We start from the raw sequence: 23,362 nt of genomic DNA, 5'->3' as shown, positions 1-23,362 counted from the left end.
ACTAATTCTCTAGGATCAAGTTGTGTTTTTTTAATAAGAGGTTTAATAATCATCATCATCATCAGTCCCATGACCTGGTGTGGTCGTTGGGTCGCTGCGCTGTTGAACATCTGTTCAGGTCCCTCTATTTGTCTTGGTCATGTGCTAGTGCCTGTGTCTCTGCAAAGCTTTTCATGGTCCATTCTGTAATGTTGTCCGCCCACTTCTTTCTCTGTCTACCTACCTCGTCTTCTGCCACCTGGGACACTACCTTGGAGGATTGTTGTGGACAGGTTATTGGTTCTGACAACATGTCCGTACCATTTCAGCTTTTTCTTCCTAACTATAGTAAGGAGGTCCTCATACTGGCCTGCTTTACGCCTGATGACGTTTCTCACTATTACATTTGTGATGTGGTCCTTGTAAGAGATGCCAAGGATGGTTCTATAGCATCTCATTTCAAGTGACTGGATTCTTCGTTGCAACTCTGCTGTAAGGTTCCAGGACTTACATGCATATAAGAAGACAAGTGCACGCAGCAGACTAATTTTTGTTTTTAGAGAGACATTTTTGTCTCTCCATACAGGTTTCAGCTTTGACATAGCTGCTGTTGTTTGCGCTGTCCACACTAAAACTTCTGGTTTTGACCCCTCTTCACTGATGGTAGAGTCCAAATATTTGAAATGACTCACAGTTTCCAGTTCTTCTCCTCTAACTTTGATCTTGGTAGTGATCTGCTTGTCACTATTTGTCATCAGCTTTGTTTTTTTCAGCACTTATCTCCATGCCAAACCTAGCAGATGTTTCATCCAGGTTCTTCACTAAGATGGCCAGCTCAGCTTCACTACCAGCTAGTCCATCAGTGTCGTCTGCAAATCGGAGATTGGTGATGATTCTTCCTCCAATGCTGACTGTGCCATAGTGATTCTCTAGGGCCTCACTCATGATGCGCTCTAAGTATATGTTGAAGAGTGTGGGTGACAGAAGGCAACCTTGCCATACACAAAGGTTGTGCAGAACACACGTTATTTATTATTTAATAATAGCCAGCTTAAAAGTTTTTGGTACGTATCCTAGTGATAAAGATGAATTAATGATATTAAGAACAGGATCTATGATCTCTGGAAGCATCTCTTTCAATAGCTTAGTTGGTATGGGGTCTAACATACATGCTGTTGATTTTGATGATTTAAAAAGTTTAGACAATTCTTCCTCTCTTAAAGCAGTAAATGAAATGAATTTTTCCTCAGGGACAGTACAATGCACTGTCTGACGCAATACTGTAGTATACGGTTGCATGGTTATAATTTTTTCTCTAATATTATCAATCTTGCAAGTAAAGAAGTTCATAAAGTCATTACTGCTGTGCTCTTTGGAAACATCAGAAGTTGAAGCTTTATTTCTTGTTAATTTAGCAACTGTATCAAATAAATACCTAGGGTTGTGTTTATTTTCTTCTAAAAGATTTGAAAAATAGGCAGATCTAGCAATTTTTAAGGCCTTTCTGTACTCAATCATTCTCTCTCTCCACGAAATGCGAAATACTTCTAGTTTTGTTTTCTTCCAGCTGCGCTCCATTTTTCTGGCTGCTACCTTTAGGGCCTGAGTGGGCTCGTTGTACCATGGCATTGGATTCATTTCCTTAATCTTTTTTAAACGCAAAGGAGCAACTGAGTCTAATGTGCTGGAAAAGACAGAGGCAATAGTTTCTGTTGCAACATCGAGGTCTTCTAAGCTGTCTGGTATGCTAAGGCGATGAAACTGATCAGGAAGATTATTTATAAAGCGATCTTTAGTGGTAGAAGTGATGGTTCTACCATATTTATGGCAGGGAGGCAGTTTAGCCGCCTTGATTAAATGTAGTATACATGAGACTAGATAATGATCTGAGATGTCGTCACTCTGCTGCAGAATTTCAACGGCATCAATATTGATTCCATGTGACAATATTAGATCTAAATTATGATTACGACAATCAGTGGGTCCTGACACGTGTTGTCTAACTCCAATAGAGTTTAGAATGTCTGTAAATGCCAATCCCAATGTGTCTTTTTTATTATCTACATGGATATTAAAATCACCAACAACAAGGTCTTTATCTGCAGCCAGTACTAACTCAGATAGAAAATCAGCAAATTCTTTGATAAAGTCTGTATGGTGTCCTGGTGGCCTGTATACAGTAGCCAGCACAAATGTCAACTTACATAATGTTACGTAAAGCACCATCACTTCAAAGGAATTATATATGAAAGACTTCTGGCTGATACTTTAAATATTACTATAAATTACAGCAACACAATCACGATAATCATAACCTTGAGGACTAGACTCATTAAAAGTAATGTAATCGTACGGTTTTAGCCAAGTTTCTGTCAAACACAGCACATCTAGATTATTGTCTGTGATAATGTCATTTACAATAAGTGCTTTTGAAGAAAGGGATCTAATATTTAACAACCCAAGCTTTATCATTTGTTTATCATTATTATCTCTATTTTTTTTATTTTTGAACATCAATTAAATTTTTACCATTAAATGGGTTTGGAAGTTTTTTGTTTTTACTAATTCGGGGTACAGACACAGTCTCTATGTGATAATATCTAGATGTAAGAGTTTCTATGTGTTGGGAATTATCTGACTTCTGTAACGAGAGGCAGCTAGCAGACGGTCAGTTTAGCCAGTCTGTCTGCTGCTTTTTCCTGACCTAGGCCCCAGTTTGTCATGTTTCAGCTCTAAGACTATGTACCATATTACTAGAGAGAAGAGCAGCACCATCCCGGGAGGGATGAATACCATCTCTTTTCAACAGGTCAGGTCTGCCCCAAAAACTTTTCCAATTGTCTATGAAACCTATATTATTCTGTGGACACCACTTAGACAGCCAGCCATTGAGTGATGATAATCTGCTAACTATCTCATCACTCTGACAAACAGGAAGGGGACCAGAGCAAATTACTTCTCCTGACATTGTACTTGCGAGTTCACACACCTCTTTAATGTTAATTTTAGTGATCTCCGACTGGCGAAGTTGAACATCATTAGTGCCGACATGAATAATAATTTTAGAGTATTTACAATTAGCATTAGCCAGCACTTTTAAATTTGCTTTGATGTCAGGTGCTCTGGCTCCCGGCAAACATGTGACTATGGTGGCTGGTGTCTCTATTTTCACGTTCCATGTAATAGAATCACCAATAACTAGGGCACTTTCAACAGGATTCTCAGTGGGGGCATCACTGAGTGGGAAGAACCTGTTTGATGTTCTTACTGGAACGGAAAAGTGGTGTTTTCCGCAGCTAGGCCGCCTCACCGTTACCCAAGTGCCCTGCTGCGTGGGCTCTACAGCCGGAACCGAACAATGTACAGAGTTCACTAAGCTAGTCGCATCCAGATCAGTATCTGAAGCACTTGCATTCTTACTATCCTCAATTAAAGTTTGGATACGTGTCTCTAATTCTGAGATTCTCTCTGTCAGCCTGACTATTTCCCTACATTTATGACATGTAAATCCCTCGTCGCTGACAGAGAGAGCTATGCTGAACATGTGGCAAATGGAACATGAGACAATGCTGGGAGAGGATGACATGACTCACCGTGTTTGTAGACTGATCCGAGTTACCACAGCTGTTTGATGAACACGTTGAAAAAGGAGCGCGCAAGAGACTGATGACAAGTTAACAAGCTAGCGAGATGCAAACGCATTGTAACAGCGATTTAGATTCAAAGATTACAAGCTAGCGACGTCAGATTAATGTGGTAGGCAATATTATATATAAAGTAATAATAATATAAGCAACAATGAATAAAAGTAAGAGATTCAAAACAAAGATATACGAAGTTACAGATGCAAACCACTCTGAGCAGCAAGGCAGACAGGAGCAATCGAGCAGACAGGAGCCTATGTTATACACATTGCACTTGAATAAAGGTGTAATCTGCCGGTTGTCCTGTAGGTGAACTCATAATTATCAGGAAATTTTTATTTGTAAATGATGATGTCTCTTATTGAAATATGTACTAGAAAACCCATTAAAGATTTACATTATTTAAAAAATCCATGACATATTTGGACAATGGGGGCGCCATTTTGTTTAGATGCACAATGCATTCTACGTCGATGACGTCAAATGGCTGCACTCAGTGAGCTACTGACACTACCCTGTTGTCATTTTTACCACAACACAACATGCGTAACCTGAGACGTTCCCTTTCGAAAGGGAACTCGCACTGTGTCTTACCGCATATGGGGAACGAAATACCAATGTCACCATGCTGAGGGGAGTACATTCCAAAGAATGGCTGACAAAAAACACATGGACAATTTCAACAGAAATGTCAAAATCACTCATCCTACGGGTCTAATAGGCTAGGCTGGCAGTGACAGCATTCCCTATGGCCAACACCCAAGCCATAAGCCTCAAAGAGGCCCCCAGAAATATCCAGAGCCCTACCAAGGCCGCTCAAAGGTTTGGAACCAACAACTTCAAACAGAAGGGGTCCCTTTAAGGGAATGTGGCCAGGGAGCCAAAGGGAGCCCCGGCCAGTCACTTCTCAGGGGAGCATAGTCTGCCCCTAATGCCACTAGGGAGGCCAACCTGGTCCTACCTCAGTAATCTAGTCTGGCCGGCAAGCTGTCTGTTATCTAAACCGAGTTTCTAATGCACTTGTCTCCATAGGGGGCATCCAGAAAGAACTCAGACCGGACCGTAAAGACAGGCATCCTGGGAAGCAGGACTCAGCATAGCACTTAAAATCCTTGCAGTCAAGGGGAGTTACTCCACTCCACTTCCATCAAACAAACAATGCACAAGTAATGTGTGTGATTAAGTGTCAAAAACTTGAACCAATCCACACATATTGAGGATGCAAAAGACAAAGCATCATCAAACAGCACAACACTCTCCTCAGCCGCTGAAGTATACAAAAAAAACATGTACAGTTGTGCTCAGAATTATTGGCACCCTTTTATTCAACACTTTTTGCAACCTCCTTTTGCCAAGATAACAGCTCTGAGTCTTCACCTATAATGCCTGATGTAGCATATGCACACGTATCAGGATAATCAATAAACTTTGGAATGTTCAGAACGCTTTTAGCATGCTGGACTGGGTTGTAAAACCTCATCTCGGCTCCGAACAGTCTGCCAAAGATGAGCCCACTTGACACCTTTGTTGCCCTCCGAGGTAACACAGGAGGCCCAATTTCCTTGCTCTTAGGACATCAAAGGGGCCCCTCATGTGGACTACGGGCCAGATCCACATTCCAACACCCACACACACAAAAACACACACACAGACACATACAGAAACACACAAACATATATTTTTGACTGTATATGTAAAATACAACTATGCCAACATATACCCATCCTGTATTTTGAAGCGTATGCATGTTTCCTAGTGTTTAAATGAGTGTATTTGTGCTAGTGTGCATTTTAATGATAGAATTTTGTCTGTAAACCATAACTTCTTTTATATGCATTTCTGATGTATCGAGTTTGATCTCTCCGTAAAGCTCCGGACTCGAGCTATTCACTGAGATATGTCACATAGCTGACGAATGCATTTTTCTATGTGTTTAATGATACTGTGAAGAACGTACTCCATCTCGAAATCCGATCTGATAGCCATTAAGTAGGCAAATTCAGCTAGGAGACCAAACAAAGGAACTTTGCCCGCCAAATAGTGCTGCGCATCTATTGGCCGCTACAATTCAGGAGGTGTGTTAGCTTGGGTTTCCATAAAAACAACAACACACACCTTCTCCTTCGTTCTCCCGATTGTCTCACGAGCACCTCGTGCACGTCTCTCCCGGACATCTCCGGTGACCACGCGCTGCCATCGCGCTCATCTTCGGGACCGCCATCTTCCAGCGAAACTCACTCTCAAGTCCTCAGTTCAAACCTTCCCGCGGAATGGAAGAAGCCAATGAACTGCACCAGCGCTAAACTGAAATTCGACACGCACAACCAATGCAAGTATACTGCCGTTTCTCAATCTTAGATGATGAAACTGATTTCCGTGCTGGCTTCAAGGACTGTTTGTAAGTTTGCTACTTGCCTTCTCTCTTTCCTTCTCTACTTCCACTCTTGTACATATGTGTGTATATTCTTGTATATATATTTAGACGTATAACCTCTGTATTCGTAGTTTACATATATTAAAACGTTATTCACGCTCGATTGTTCTGTTTGTTCTTTCAACTGAAGACCAAGTCACTTTAACGTTTTTCGATCGTTTTATGCTTTGATGCTATAATAGCAAGTTGTTCTCATGGCCAGAGAATAACTCTGTTCATAATATTCTATGAGAAGCAACGGTTTGCTGGACGAGCTGGTAGTTTCTCTAAATAATTATTGAACCTGAACTAATCATATATGTAATCAATTACAATTCGTTGTAATTGATTCGCAATATATGTTTAATTCCCCCTTGGGTCGGTATATGTATCATCATAACTCATAAAGATTTATGATCTATCATATTCATATATCTACCCATAAATTGATTAATAACCACTACATCGTTACATATTACACTGATGAGTTTGGAGAACACCTGACAAGAGATCAGAGATCATTCCTTCAAGCAGAATCTCTCCAGATCCTTCAGATTCCAGCTCCATGTTGGTGCTTCTTCTCTTCAGTTCACTCCACTCATTCTCTTTAGGGTTCAGGTCAGGGCACTGGGACGGCCATGGCAGAAGCTTCATTTTGTGCTCAGAGACACATTTTTCTGTTGGTTTTTATGTTTGTTTTGGATCATTGTCTTGATGGAAGATCCAACCACGGCCCATTGGATATTGGATTTCTAGCAGAAGCAGTCAGGTTTTGATTTTTTATCTGTTAGTATTTGATAGAATCCATGATACCATGTATCTGAACAAGATGTCCAGGACCTCCAGCAGAAAAATAGGCCCACAACATTAAAGATCCAGCAGTATATTTAACCGTGGGGATGGAGCACTTTTTATCCATGTGTGCACCAAATCCATCTGGTGGGTTTGCTGCCAAAAAGCTCTTTTTTTTTTAGTTTCATCTTACAATAGAAGCCAGTCCCGTTTTAAGTTCCAGTCTTGTCTGACAACTGAATATACTGGAGATTGTTTCTGGATGAGAGCAGAGGTTTCTTCACCATATAGTGGACACAATTCAGTTTCAGTGCAGCTTCAAAGGGCTCTATGCGATCCCAGATGAGGAATAAGAGTCTTATCTAAAGAAACGATTGGTCATTTTCTAAAAAAAATGTATATTTTATATATACTTTTTAACCACAAATGCTTGTTTTTGTGTCTTTTTGCTTGACAGTGTGTCTCGTGTTCTGCTGGTGTGTTCTGCCGGTCATCATCATACTGCTACTCAGCACCATCACAGGACAGAGAGAGTTAAAGGGTAAGAACATATTTGAAGAGATCAATCAAATAATCAACAGCTTACAGGACAATTTCACTGATCTAATGACTGAAAAAGACAAGTGGCATCAATTATGGAAAACTGATGAAGTCATCAAATCTTACTCCCTCAACATGATAGTCCTAACTAATTGTGTAAAGCAGTGATATCTCAAATCATATATATATATATTTTTTTTCACTTGGAATTCATTTAGAGATATCATATATTACAATTTCACCAAGAAAAAGTTAATCAGAGATTCTTGAATTACAATTACATTTAGTACACAATCTTTTTCTAATGTAAATTCATAGAAATTACTTGACAATATTTTATTGTAGATATCTTTGATATTAGTTGTAAAATCGCAGTATAAATATCTTTAAAAACTGAATCATTACTTGTAAAGTCGAAGGCAGTAAATGAAAGTGACAGGGTGTAATGAAATAAGAGAAGAAAGTATCAAAGAAATCTGAACTCAAGCAGTCAAAGGTCATGCATTTGAAACACACGTTAATAACAAAAAAAATTCTCTTTTTATTTTGTCAGATCTCAGGATAATAGTGGTTGGTAAAACTGGAGCTGGAAAGAGTGCATCAGGAAACACCATCCTGAGAGAAAGGGTGTTTGTAGAAAAAATGTCTTTTGAATCTGTGACTAATAAATCCCAGAAACATCAGAAGAAGGTGGAAGGTAGAAGCATCTCAGTGATTGACACTCCAGGAATGTTTGATACAAAAATCAGTGAAAAACAGCTGAAGGATGAGATTGAGAAATGTGTCGACATGTCTGTTCCTGGTCCTCATGCATTTCTGCTGGTCATCAGACTGGACATTAGATTCACAGACGAGGAGAAAAAAACAATGAAATGGATTCAGGAGAACTTTGGAGAAAAAGCTGCTAATTACTCCATCATTCTGTTCACTAGAGGAGATCAGCTAGATATACCTATAGAGGAGTTTCTGGCTGAAAACGGGGAGGTTAAAGAGCTTGTTAAACAGTGTAAATACAGGTATCATGTTTTCAATAACAAAGATAAAAATCCATCACAGGTTATTGAACTGCTGGATAAGATAGAAACAATGGTTATGGAGAATGGAGGAGAACATTATACAAATGAGATGTACAAGGAAGTTCAGGAGAGGCAGAGCAAGGAAGATGAGAAGCAGAGGTTGGAAGAAAAAAATATGTTCACGGAAGCTCTGAAGAGGCAGAGAAAGGAAGAGGAGAGACAGAAGTCGGAAAATATTGGAAAAAATATGTCCTTAGCTTTATTATTATTATTATTATTATTATTATCAGTTGTAGCAGTAGTATATTTTAGCTGTAAACAGAGGTGGATGTAACGAATTACAGCTACTCATTTTACTGTAATTAAGTAGTTTTTTTGGTAATTAAGTACAAATGAAGGTAATCTACTTCGCTACTTGTAAAATCATATTCTGTTACTAAGTACACCTAAAATTTGATATAAAATTGATCATACCTGCAGGTTTCTGTGACATATTTTAATTACTAAAGTCGAGAGCACATTATTGTAATGCGAGAGAACATTCATAATACAAGTGATTTACAAGTCACTCAGATATCGCGCTCTGTGTAGTGTGTAATCACGAATCTCTCTGTGCTCTTAAATGAAACGTTGTCAAAAGTTTGTGGCAAGAGGCAAGGCAAGAGATCAGAAGAAGAGGGAATATTTTCGTGGGCCTTTTGGGTTCATAGAAAATGTACATATTTTCCCATAAGAATGCAAAATGCTTTGGAAGTATTCGATGAGTTTCATTAATGTGAACGAATGAGACACGTGAAGTTATGTTTCAAGGGACCATTGTGACCATTGTCACACATTTATTGTGGTGTGTTTGCTTGTTCTAGCTAATTGTAGTATACTACTGCTGCTACTATGTTTACATTTTGTTCTAAGTTTTCTTTTATTTCGTTAAATACCAGGGGGCTTAGAGACAGTATTAAGAGAAAGGCTATATTTGTATTTTGCAAAAGGCAACAGGCACAGTACATTTTCTTGCAAGAGACTCATTCCAGTACAGAAGACTCAATTTTTTGGAGAAACCAATGGGGGGATACCATTTTGTTTAGCCATGGAACAAATAGATCTGCTGCACTGTAAAAAATGATTCTGGGTTTTAGTCAGGTGGACAAATAAAATCATGTCATGTCAACTTGCAGTGTCTCACTACACAAAAGGATGAGTTATACCAACCTCAACTTGAAGGGAAATTTAAAACTTTAAATAACGTGTTCATATAACAACAAAACATAAGTTCTGTCAATGTCCTTTCAAATGCGCATGTGCCAGAATCTTAACGTCATGATGACGTACTATTTTACCGAATCTGAGACAGACGCGCCATCCGCCATTTTCTGCACGAGACGTTGCTGAACATGCAAGAAAAGATGAAGAAGGAGCCCGCTTTTGAACGAGTACAGATGGAGTTTATGGACTGCAAATATTGAAATGAGTAAGTATACACTGATTTCTGCTTTATTTAATGTTAATTTAGGTTCGTTTCGTTAGCGCTCACCGTCCGCGTTTTGATTTAAGGCAATCACATTTTGTGAACTAAGACAATTTTATATACCGAGCTGTCGAGACATGAACAGAACGAGAAGTTGTCTATGACTATTGTAGGCTAAGTTAATATTGACAAATAGATAAATCAGTGTACATATAAGTGACATTTTAGTGTGTTCTTAATCGGATCTCAATATCGTTAGCTTTTATCATAAATTGTGTCCCATTTCAGAGGCTGCGCCCTCCGGAGGTCGCATTTAGGGCTGCATTCGTCATCTAGTCATTTAAGAAAAATAACCGTAATAAAATTGACTGTTGTTCCTCGTGAAGTATAAAATACTTAATTTTTTTTATTTCTTTTAAATCTAACGTTAAATGAGACCGACTGGACGACGTATGCAGCCTTCAAATGCGACCTCAGGATGACGCAGCCACTGAATTGGGACACGGATATAGAAACACCGAATGACCAGTAATATCTGAAGCAGCGCCGCCAGTCCATATTTGTGTTTAGTATGAGAAATATGCATTTTTATTATACATGCTTGCAACAACATTTACTTCTACTTTGTTGTTATATTATAAAAGTGCTGTTTCTTAAATGCTCAGTTGTTATTCTTTCAAATTACCTAACGTTACAGTCTAAATGTTTTTGAGCACGTGCAAACGGTCTTCTGTATAGCTAACTTGTGTGCTGATCTTGTATTAATGCAATGTCAAAACAGAAACTTTTTTTAGTTTAATAATCACATGATTAAACTGTTATATCTTTTGTGTTAGAGAGAATCATGAAATTCAGTATTACGTTATTTATAGAGAAAAATTTCACCTAATAAAAGCTAAATTTACAGCATTGCTCAATTTTAAATTGCCAGCAACATCATCACTATAATGTTAAATGTATCACTCAGCCATAAAAATAAAGTGTTGATATTTTTTTGCTCATTGTATTTGGGATGTAGATGTTCAGTGAATATTTCTGTGTGTAAAATGTGTATGTGTACTTGGCTGGAATTTTTTTTTTTTATTTGCAGGATCAGTACAGTGCAAGCACAGTGGAAGCACAACTCTATATCGATGAGGTGGTGTTGCAAGATTTGTAGATTTTCCTCGCCCAACCAGCGTACCCTAATCACACACTATAAGCTGAAACACTGCCATCAGGCAAGTCACTGTCCACTCCCATGCATCTATAAAGATTGTGTATGCACATTTAGGAGTGAACTGTCTCTGAAGAAGCATTTAACTCGCGACCATAGTCAGTGTGTTCAAGCCTCCTCAAAATTTCTTAAAGCAACCTCAAATGTGAGCTGTGACCTGTGTAATTATTCAGAGGCTTGCAGTGTTTCACAGTATTTTGCACATCTTAAAACACACATTAAAAAGAAAGAGTCAGTGAGGTGCCCCTTTCAAGACTGTAGTTTCCAGACCAGTGTGTACAGCACTTTCCATGCTCATAAAAGTAAGAAACATCACCACAGCACTTTGAAAGATTTTCGAACAGACTTGTATCAAACTTGCATTCCTGATGATTCAAACCCTGACAGTACAGACTCTCAAATCCATTCATTCAGCCTAGATTGCTCAACAGTAGATAGTGACATAGATGTCCAAGACCTACAGGATTTGGTTAAACACAAAGTAGCATCACTGTTACTTCGCATGCAAACAACTCTACATGTCTCAAAAGCCACCACACAGGAAATTGTAAATGAGCTTTGCAGTGTTTATTCAATTGTGCAAGAGTTCACTCCAAGAATAATTGAAAGTGTATTGGTTAAGCACAATTGTGTATTAACCAATGAAGTGACTGCTGCCTTAGCTGAGATAGTCGAAAAAACAAATCCCCTAACTTCCCTTTCAAAGAGTGGCCCGTTTGCAACCGAATACAAAAGAACCACTTATTACAAGGACAACTTCAAAGTAATTGAGCCAGTTGAATATTTTTTAGAATCGTCCTCTCAAAAAAAGTTTGTTTATATTCCAATTTTGAAAGTTTTGACCGAGTTGTTGAACCGTGATGACATTTTGGATAAAGTCCTGCAGGAAACTGCTGACCAGTCCGGTCAGATTAAGACATACAGAGATGGACTGTACTGCAAAGGCAATCCTTTGCTCTCCTCAGAGAGTTTAAGCATTGCACTTGGGATGTATATAGATGACTATGAGGTATGTAACCCACTGGGAACATCAAAAAAAAAGCATAAGGTCTGTGCAGTGTATTGGGTGATATCAAACTTGCCAGCACAGTATAGGTCTTCAGTACAGTCAATTTTTCTGGCTTGTCTGTGTAATAGCAATGATGTAAAGAATTATGGCTATGATGCCATTTTTCAACCACTGATTAGGGACATTCAAGTCCTTGAAGAGGACGGATTGTATGTTCAAAAATTGGGAACAAGTGTCAAGGGTTCTGTGTTGTATGTGTCAGCGGACAACTTGGGGGCCCACTCACTAGCTGGCTTTCAAGAAAGTTTCAATGTTGATAAATTCTGCAGATTTTGCCTAGCTAGTCGCAAGGATATTGACTTGCATGAAGTCAGAGAGGGGGTGTTTCCACTCAGGACGATTGAAACTCACAAACAGACCCTTGAGGAATTGAAGACGAATTCACTGGTTTCTCTGGATGGAGTAAAGAGAGACTGTGTTCTTGATAAACTTAATTATTTCCAGACAGTGCAAGGGTTTCCTCCAGATTTTATGCATGACCTGTTTGAAGGTATAGTACCAACAGAGTTAAGTCTTTGCATAAAGTCCCTTATTTCCAAAAGGTACTTCACATTAGATGACCTTAATGACATCATCAAGTCTTTTCCTTTCAAGTTTACTGATAAAACTAACAAACCACAACAAATTTCAAAGACATTTGTGTCAAAACATTCAATTGGTGGAAACTGCCATGAAAACTGGACTCTGTTAAGGCTACTGCCATTGATGATGGGTCACAGAGTACCAGAAGGAGACAAAATTTGGCAAATCATACTAGATCTGAAAGATATTGTTGAGCTCCTAGCTACTGGACAATTCACTGATGAGACACTGTGCTACTTGGAGTCCAAAATCTCAGAGCACAGGTGCTTGCTGAAAGAGTGTTTTCCAGATTTCCACATTCTCCCGAAGCATCATTTTTTAGAACATTATCCTGAAATGATTAGTCGATTTGGGCCTCTGACTGATTTTTGGACTATTCGCTTTGAGGCGAAACACAACTTCTTTAAGAGAGTTGTACATGATGGTAAAAACTTCAAGAATGTCTTGCTCACTCAGGCCAAAAAGCACCAGCTTGCTTTGGCTTACTACCTTGATTTGCCAAGTGTTTTCAAACCTGATCTAGAAGTAGGACATGTTGCTGTCGTTTCACCTGACACACTTGAACGTTCAGTGAGGCAGGCCATTGAGCATAAATATGGAAACACAAACACTGTATTTCTTTCAACCCATGCATGCATTAATGGTACCAAGTACTCGGAGGGAATGTTTTTGTCTGTAGGGCACACCAGTGGACTGCCTGACTTTGGCGAGATTGTTAAAATGATAATTGTTAACAACAAAGTGTCATTCATCCTCAAACCTTTCAAAGCCTGGTACATAGAGCATTTGCGAAGTTATGAGCTGACGAGTAATTGCACTTCTGAACTGCAGGTTGTGGAACCCCAGGAGCTTAATGGATACCATCCACTTTATCCATATGTAAGAGCTGGAAAGCTATACATCACACCAAAAACCTTCTTGCTTCACTAAGGTACGTTTGTTGAAATGCACATGATTTTCTAGGTGTTCACATTTAAGGGTTAGTTCACCCAAAAATGAAATTTCTGTCATTAATTACTCACCCTCATGTTGATCCCCACCCGTAAGACTTTGGTTCGTCTTCTGAACACAAATTAAGATATTTTTGATCAAACTTGAAGGTATCTGATCCACACATAGGCAGCAACGTCATTGCACCTTTTGACATCCAGAAAGGTAGTTAAAAACATGGTTAAAATAGTCAGTGTGACTGCAGTGGTTCAACCTTAATGTTATGAAGCAACGTGAATACTTTTTGTGTGCAAAAACAAAACAAAAATAAAGATTTCATTCAACAATTTGAACCATTGTCATATGTAGTGAACTCAGTGCAGGCTTCCTTGCTTATGACCGAATGCCGGCTCATTCTTGGCTGGGTCCTGTGTCAGCATCACATGCATGTGTTGTGCTGCTCACATGTTCAGCATCTGCTACTGAGTTGGTGTTTGGACATAAACAAGGAGGCCTGCATTGAGTTCGCTACGTATGCTATTTTTGTTTTGTTTTTGCACACAAAAAGTATTCTCGTTGCTTCATAACATTAAGGTTGAACCACTGCAGTCAAACTATTTTAACCATGTTTTTAACTACCTTTCTGGATGTCAAATGGTGCAATGACGTTGCTGCCTATGTGTGGATCAGATACCCTCGGATTTCATCAAAAATATCTTAATTTGTGTTCCGAAGATGAACAAAGGTCTTACGGGTGTGGAACAACGAGAGTGAATAATTAATGACAGAAATTTCATTTTTGGGTGAACTAAACCTTTAAAGAATGTAATCATCAATCAATATAGTCACATCTTTTTACTCTTTCCCCAGTTGAAGAGAAACCCTGGAATTTCCTATTCTTATAACAAAATGCTGTTTCGCGTGATCATCTCCCCACAGAACATTCAAAAAGTTAGACTTGATCCTGTTCCAGATTCTGTTGATGGCCTCAAGCTTGAACTTAAAAGCATGCTCCAGCTGAAAGACCCTTTTGACCTTCAATATGAAGATGAAGATTTCCATGATTTCTGTAACCTTACACATTTAGCTGATCTGCCCAAAGACAAGGTGACACTGAAGGTCCTTTTCACCACCTTTCCAGATACACTCTCAGACTCCAGTTTAGACACTGTAATTTTAAGTGAATCATCATCTCCATCAACTTCTTCACCCAGCATCCATTCAGAGCCATCTGCCACCCGTTTGCAGCCATGGCCAACTGCCTTTCCCATCCCAGTTTTTACATATGATGTGGAGCTGAGGCTAAGACATGGTAATGAGGCATTTCGAAAGGATGGAACACTTCTGTCAATTCCCAGGGACATGAAGATTGAGATCCTTGAGAAACTTGCAGAAACCATATACTCATACAAAGCCTACCCTGGGAATGAAGAGATTGACAGTGTAGCGGCCGCCTTAATTGAAAAACACCCCTGTCTTAAAGAGCCAAGCTCCACATCTGGATGGTATGGGTGGAAAATTAGTTTAAAGTTTAAGATGGGAAACTACAGACAAAAGCTGAGAGATGCAGGTTGTCAGGAATTGAAAGTGAATTCTGAAAAGAGAGGTCTTGGGGAGACGAGAGGAAAGCGAAACAAAGTGAAGAAACCTAGACGTTGTGAAACAAATTTTCTTCCAGATCTACCTCAGGGCAAAGACAAGGAAAATTTAGATAAAGAAAGAGAGCAAATAGCTGATGAGATGAAGAAGAGGACTCCAGACATCACCTTTGTTGATGCTGCTATGAGTAGCACATATTCTTTGAGAAGACAAGAAGTCGTTGAGGAGGAGCCACCAGTGTCACAAATGAAAGTCCGATGGCCTGCACTTTTTACGGAGAGACAGGTAAACTGTGTTGATTTGTTTCTGTGTGCTTTGAAATTGATCAGAAAATCTTGGGCTATTAAAGATGTGCTGTTCTTTTAGAAGGTATGGGCAAACTTAAAGGGTTAGTTCACCCAAAAATGAAAATAATGTCATTTATTACTCACCCTCATGTCGTTCTACACCTGTAAGACCTTCGTTAATCTTTGAAACGCAAATTGAGATATTTTTGTTGATCCATTAATGTACAAAAAACATATTTAAATCAGTTCATGTGAGTACAGTGGTTCAATATTAATATTATAAAGCCACAAGAATATTCTTGTCGCTTTATAATATTAATATTGATCCACTGTACTCACATGAACTGATTTAAATATGTTTTTTGTACATTAATAGATATTGAGAGAGGAAATGTCATTGCTGGCTATGGAGGCCTCATGGAGCCATTGGATTTCAACAAAAATATCTTATTTTGCGTTCTGAAGATGAACGAAGGTCTTACGGGTGTGGAACGACATGAGGGTGAGTAATTAATGACAGAATTTTCATTTTTGGGTGAACTAACCCTTTAATATCCTCAGATGATATGACCAGTTCAGTCAAGTTGAGTGAAATGAAAATGTTTTAACTTCCTGCATTGTTTTAATTTAGTACTGTTAAAGACTGTCACTGAGACCCTTCTGTCTTTGTTAAATTTTTAAATGTATTTGTTTTTATAGATCAGCAAAGAATTCACCAGGCTTGTGTCAAAGGACCTGAGCAAGTCCTTTTTTGAAGGCCTAGATGGTCATCTCTCAAAGCTGATACAGTTATTCAGGTCAAAGCGTTATGAGGACATTCCAGAAATGACTTCAATACTGGAGAGCCTTGATAAGGATGTGAGTCAATTTGTTTTAAAGCAGTCTTTATATCCCCCAAATGACAATTGTGAATATTTACTCACTTTCATGTTTGTCTAAACCTCTATGACCTTTTTTTTTTTCTTCTATGGATCATAAAACTAGTGATAGTGACATATTTTCATACAATGACTTCAGAAAAGTGGCCTATACAATTTGTGTCATATTCCAAGTCTGTGAAATCATACAATCTCTTTGTATGATCAAAACAAAACAAAACAAAAAATTCAGTCTTTACAATAATGTTTGATTGTATTAGCTACTATATAAATATCAAAACTCATTGGTTCTTGTAAGTCTTTTGATCAAATGTCATGATATAAGAACTAATGAAGGTTGATGTTTTTGTTGTATTATGCCATAGTAACATCAAAACTGATATTATCAGTTCATTACACAAAGTTATCTTCAAAAAACTTTTAAAATAGGCAACATGACTCACCCACTACTTTTACTGCATTTTTTATAGTGTTGACTTATCCTTTATAGAGCTTAACAGCCTAGCCACTGTTCATTTTCATTGTATGGAATGAAAATATTAATATTTTTGCATGTGTTGGAGTGGCATGATCGTGAGTAAATGACAGTTATCATTGGTAACTTATCCTCTTAAATCCTTTAAAGTGTTGTTACAACCCCAATGAATTTAAGGCAGGGGTGCCCAATCCTGCTTCTGGGGAGCCAAGATCCTGCAGAGTTTTGCTTCAACCCCAATTAAACACACCTAAACCAGCTAATCAAGGTGTCATGATTACGACACTTCCAGGAGGTGTGTTGAACAAGTTGGAGTTGACTCTGCAATATAATTGGCCCGCCGGGACAGGATTAGACACCCCTGATTTAAGTGGTATGAGCATGTTATTATTTTGGTGCTGGCAAAAAGTAACAAACAACTGTGTGCACCACATCACTGGTGATTTATTTAACAAAATTATACAAGTGTAAATTGCAAATTTAAAATGATGTTTTTGTGTTTTTATTTTTTTAAAAAGCATCAAAACAGAGGGAGGGGGAGAAAGGATAAACAAAAAAAGTTGTACTTTAACCATCCAATTTTACAGACAACAAACCAACGGATGAGGACAGCAGCATTGCTGGGCCTGCCATGGTACATGCGAGGACTCCTTCAAAATTCATGAAGATATGTGAGGTAAGCTGAAACATGTAAGGCAAAACAAGGGAACATTGAACATTAGATCTCTTAAAGGTTATTCACCCAAAAAAGAAAAATTCTGTCATCAATTACTCACCCTCATGTTGACCCCTGATTTAAGAACACAAAATGATTTTTTTTTTTGTAAAATCCGATGACTCAGTGACGCCTGCATTGCCAGCAACACAATTAACACTTTCACACTGCAAAAAAAAAAAAAAAAAAAATGCTTTTCTTACTTGATTTTTTTTCTTGTTTCCAGTCCAAATATCTAAAAATTCTTAAATCAAGAAGTATTTTCTAGACCAGTGTTTCCCAACCACATTCCTGGAGGCACACCAAAACTGCACATTTTGCATGTCTCCTTTGTCTGACACACCCGTTTTAGATATTTGAATCACTACTAATGATCTTATAACCCTAATCAGGTGTGTTTAATTGAGGAGACATGCAAAATGTGCAGGTGATGCCTTCAGGAACGTGGTTGGCAAACACTGTTCTAGACAAGTAAAAATTGTCTTGTTTTCAGGAAAAAATAGTCAAGATTAAATAAGGGTTTTTCCTGAAAACAAGCAAAAAATGCCAATGCTAAGAAAAAAATTTATTTCAAATGAAAATCAAGATTATTTTGCTTGTTTTAAAGAAAAACTCACTTAATTTATTTTTTTTTTCTAAAAACAAGAAAAGTTTTTACTTGCTAGAAAATGCTTCTTGATTTAAGAATTTTTAGAATTTGGATGGAAACAAGACAAAGAAACCAGTAAGAAAAGCTTTTTCTGCAGTGCAGATGCCCAGAAAGATACTAAAGACATATTTAAAAAGTTCAGTGACTACAGTGGTTCAACCTTAATGTTATGAAGCGACGAAAACTTGAATACTTTTTTGTCAAAAAAAACCAAAAATAATGACTTTATTCAACAATATTAGTATGGGCGATTTCAACACTGCTTCATGAAGCTTCGAAGCTTTACGAATGTTTTGTTTCAAATCAGTGGTTTAGAGTGCGTATCAAACTGCCTAAGTCACGTGATTTCAGTAAACGAGGTGTCATTACGTCATAAGTGTTTTGAAACGTTTCGAAATTTCAATAGTTCATGTGACTTTGGCAGTTTGACACACGGTCGGAACCACTGATTCAAAACAAAACATTCGTAAAGCTCAAAGCTTCATGAAGCAGTGTTTTGAAAGGCCCATCGCTAGATGTTGTTGAATAAAGTTTTTGTTTTTTTTGGCGCACAAAAAGTATTCTTGTTGCGAATTAAGGTTGAACATGTACTCACATGAACTGTTGTAAATGTCTTTTGAAAGTGTTAATTGTCTTGCTGTCTGTGCAGGCCTCACTGAGCCATTGGATTTTATCAAAAATATCTTAATTTGTGTTTCAAAGATGAATGAAGGTCTTACAGGTGTGGAACGACATGAGGGTGAATAATTAATGACAGAAATTTTGAGTGAACCAACCCTTTAATTTGCAAGGGTCTGGGGACTATATTTGTGTAATTGCTTTTAAGTAATAGTACCTTGTTTTGTTTACATTCTATAAAGCCCAGTGACCGTGAAGAGGATCTGATCAAGGGTGTGGTGATTGGAATCCTAGTGGTTGTAGAAAATGTGATGGAACCTCTCCCAGCGTTCTACAATGACGTTGCCTTGGTGATTGAAGAAGAAGTGGTAATGCGTCACCTGAGTGACATACCGAATGCTTTTCTGAACCTGATGGGCCTGGTGTACGCGTTGAACCTTGACTACCCAAGGGAATTAAAATTCACTTTTGAAGTGATACAGCGCCTGTTTATTGGAGTTGGGTCAGATTCTTGCACCGCAAGAGTTCACTCTTTGAAGAGCAAGTTGCTGCGATAAGACAGAAAACAAACAATCTTTTTTTCCTTCTTCCTTCTTACTGTTTAATCATTGTACTGTTTTAAAGTTTAAGAGCATTGTTGTTTTAGATCTTCTTGTTTTAAGTATAACATTGGTATTCTTGAAATTTTTCAAACTGACTGTTGTTACCTTGTCCTGCTTCCTATTTCCTTGTCATGTTTCTACAATTGGGAATTGAAGACAGTGTTTTTGAACAGTTTAATGTGAAGTTTTTTACACAGCTTATTGTGAATTGTTCATGTACACTTGTTCAATGAAAATGTCTCATAATGACACGGAGAGTTATTTGTACTATTTTGGCTCTAAGATGGGTCTGTGCATAGAAGTTTGCACATGTTTGTGTGAGCTGTGTGTGAGGGTTTTTCTTGTGTTTTATATCTATGCAAGATAATTCTTTGTCTGTTTTTGATGCAATGTCTCGGTTTAAAAATAAATGCTGAGATTTGATTTTGCAGTTGTGTTGATTTCATAAAAAATCTGGTTCCAGATAGATATCTAGAACTTCTTGTCAAAGCAATGAAGTCCAGTAAACTTAAATAGTTAAGTTATGATGTTGAGTAAAAATTACTATTTTATGTCAATTAGACTTGGTTCATGGTTGTGAAAACATGAGAAATTAAGTTCAACCAATATGTTTTTCAGTTGACTTAACTAAAAATTCTAAGTGCTCATTAATTGATACAGTATGTTGGCTCAATTTACTGCAAGTTATTGCAACAACTACATATAAGTTGAGTGAACTTAACACCTAATGTTGGCTAAACTTAACTAAGTCAATGCAACAAGATGACTTGACTAAGTCAAGTTGTGTCAACAAATCATTTTTTACAGTGTGGCGTTGCCATAGGTCTTTGTTTAAACAACTGCCCCGGACCATTGAAGGAACTCCACTGATTGTTCTGAAAGTTTATGGTTATAATGGACAATCAAGGAACAAAATATTGCTGGAACAAATTTCAGAGACTATTAGTGAATTGAAAGCACTTCAGTTGTGTGCCTGATTAATGGATAGATAGATTCCCACATAATGAATGAAGATGGTAATATGTTAAGATGATGGATGGATTGTTTATATAGACAATATTCTTTAGTTGTCAAAGCTATTTCTGTAGCTTTAAGAAATCTAATTAACATTTTTTTTTCTGCTATACTCTTCCTGATAAAAGAAAAAATCTATCTCCAAGGTTTTCCAAAGTTGACACTATCAAAGTTAGAACCAGATACTTGTCTTTTCCTTTGTTACCTAAAATGAAAGAAGCACATTTCAAAACAATTAACCACATTGATCCATGTAACAAATTTCTAAGAGTAAGGTGTAATTTGAATAGAAATGTGTGTACATTTTGAGATTGTGTGTACAATCTCAGGAACATCTTTTTTTATAATTGTATGATTAAGTCCTTTTGGGACAGATTGTATGAGTGGTTGGAGACAAAAATGTAATACCTGCCTTTGACTATCATATTGTTAAATTTGGTGTTTTTTGGACAACAAAGACATAAATTTTTTGTGTAATAACGTGTTGATTGTTGCCAAATTTTACCTACACAAATGTTGATGTTGAGTTTCTCCATGTTTTGAGGCATTCAAAAATGACTTTAAAATTTTATTTAAATCCTATAAAACAACTAAAGTGCCTTAGAGCTCTCTAAATTACTGGCAATATGAAATCTATAATTTACTTTTCTTGTTTGTTTGTGTTTTTTGTTATTATTATCGCTTTACAGTATGCTGCTTGATCTTATTGCTAATGTCTATCATTGATAATATGTTAATGCCTGTTTGTTATTTGAAATTATGTAAATTTTAAGAAAAAAATATGCTAAAGGAGAGTCTTTTCTAAGGAGACAGTACTTTTACATGAGAGAAGGGGTATGTCGAATCACAGTGAGACCATCGTCGAAGTAAGTCACCGCCACAATAAATTAATATCTTACCCTCATGTTTTTTATAACTTTTCTTACCTTTCCTTTAACTTTCTTATCAATCATTGTTAACTTTTTTATTTTACTTTGCTATAGTATGTGTTCTGATAATATAGAAGATATTGTTGATACATATTGAGTATTGTATATAAAGTTGTATGTCATTAATGTCATCTACTGTTTACAAGCATAATAAAAAAATAAAATAAAAAATTTATTCACTTTCTCCTGAAGATTAAGGATTAGTGCAAGAGTTGCAATTTTATTTCATTTTCACAATTATTAACAAGCTGACCAATAAATTCAGTAATTATAATCTATAAGCAATATTCTGGATTGTGTCATTCTGAGCTTTTGATGTCTTGGGTTTAGGAAAACAGTGTGATCATAATAGACTATCAAACTCAAGTGGATCCACTACACTACTTACATTTCTCTAATTACAAAAAGAAATAGGAAAGATTAATTGACTTTTATTACTTTCCTTTTGTCATTTGCAAGATTTTCCTTCACCTGAAGAACTGTTCTGTGTGTTGTTGGTCTTCTGGTAAAGCGCTGGATTTTTGTAGGCGATCTAAGATCTGGTCTTCAGTCTAGTTTTATATTTCTTCCCTCACTCCAGAACCAGAAGCTTCAGTATAAACCACTTCCCACAACATAATAGCAATGCCATTAATAAAAGGTATAGCCTAATTAATTTATTATTTAGGATTTGCTATTTTCACTGAGTTATCTTTTTTTCACAGGTAAGAGAACAATTTCATCAAACTCAAAATAAGCAAAGTAAAAATCATACTACATATCATGACATTGAACACAATAGAAATGTGTCTCTTAAATGAGTTGAGTCAAAACTCACCAAAACACACCATTGATTTTATTTTATTGTTATTTTCAAAGCAATAGCCTACTCTCAGATTAACTGAAATCACTGCCTGTTAAATAAATCATTACGAAATTAACAATTCATTAATAAAAATAAACTTAAAAAATTTACAAAAATAAGGATAAATAAATGATTCACAGATAACACATCTCAAAATCTTAACAGCTAGCAACAACAGTTGTTTTAAATGCAGAAATAAAATATTATGATTATTAAAGATTATTTGATGTTTTAAAAATAATCTTGGATATTTCACCTGCAGTCTGCTCTGGCCTGATTCCCAATCTGCAGCTGAACCACAAACAATGAGGTCAATATTTTTCCACAATCAAATAATAGCGATTAGTATTTCACAAATTTAGTAAATTAATTATATAAAACTATACTGTCAGTACACAATAGTTACACAAATGAATTAGATCAATTAATGCATTTATTTCCATTCAAAGGGAAAGAAATGAAATTAATAACTTAAACGATTCCTAATCCTATTAGGAATCCTAATTCCTGGCTCCCTCTAGTGGGCAACATTAATATCACAGCCTTCATCTTTCAGTTTATATGGCTGATGGTTTAGAGCAGTGGTTATAATACCAAAAATACAATTATAATAGATGTATGAATTTCTGATGCTCAGGAGGAGAACAGTGAATTCTACACCAAGAGTTCTCAACTGATTAGGGCTGGAGTAAACTCTGCAGAAAATGGACCTTGAGGACCAGATCTGACAAACCCTGTTGAGAACTTGCTGTTCTCCTCCTGAGTATTTCTACCATCACCTTTTTATTGTTAATTTTTGTAACCTCTTATTTGTCTAAATAGATCAACTATACATGAAAGTAAGCATTTTTGCTCAGAATTACTTGTTCTGCATGTCATTTAAAGTTGAAGAAAATGTTGAATGGCTTAGGCCTGAAGAAAAATAAGGCGAGATCACGAGAAAACAAGGAAGAAAGAAAATGTGCATGGGCTCTTAGGGCTAGGCTATATTTGTTCAAGTAAAAAAGAATGCCTTTAAATGTTCAAAACATGTTTAATTAGTTGTACTTCAACACTAATGTAAGACAGCCTATATATCAAACATGAAATAAACGTATAATTATTAA

General features: G+C 37.0%; 1 protein-coding gene across 7 annotated transcripts in view; it reads left to right on the top strand.

The window, feature by feature from the left end:
- Positions 1-19,892, top strand: part of LOC125267874 (sterile alpha motif domain-containing protein 3-like) — a 46,032-nt gene extending 26,140 nt beyond the window's left edge. For 2 of the 7 annotated variants that reach the window (XR_007184726.1, XM_048189905.1), the window contains exons 1-5: positions 8,729-9,852; positions 10,940-13,647; positions 14,517-15,530; positions 16,232-16,390; positions 19,110-19,892. Coding sequence is in view for 2 of the 7 variants with exons in the window: in XM_048189905.1 (XP_048045862.1) it covers positions 14,556-15,530; positions 16,232-16,390; positions 19,110-19,424 (1,449 nt within the window). In the remaining 5 variants the exon portion in view is untranslated. Of the gene's footprint in view, positions 1-7,285; positions 7,370-7,921; positions 13,648-14,516; positions 15,531-16,231; positions 16,391-17,472; positions 17,531-19,109 lie in introns of those variants that run through there. The other 5 variants (XR_007184727.1, XM_048189906.1, XR_007184724.1 and 2 more) reach the window with 5 other exon arrangements.
- The last annotated feature ends 3,470 nt before the right edge of the window (positions 19,893-23,362 follow it).

This window comes from Megalobrama amblycephala, linkage group LG4 (genome assembly GCF_018812025.1).
Source record: "Megalobrama amblycephala isolate DHTTF-2021 linkage group LG4, ASM1881202v1, whole genome shotgun sequence".
Lineage (NCBI taxonomy): Eukaryota > Metazoa > Chordata > Actinopteri > Cypriniformes > Xenocyprididae > Megalobrama > Megalobrama amblycephala.
Note: the sequence above shows the minus strand (reverse complement) of the source record. Positions and strands in the feature narration are given on the sequence as shown.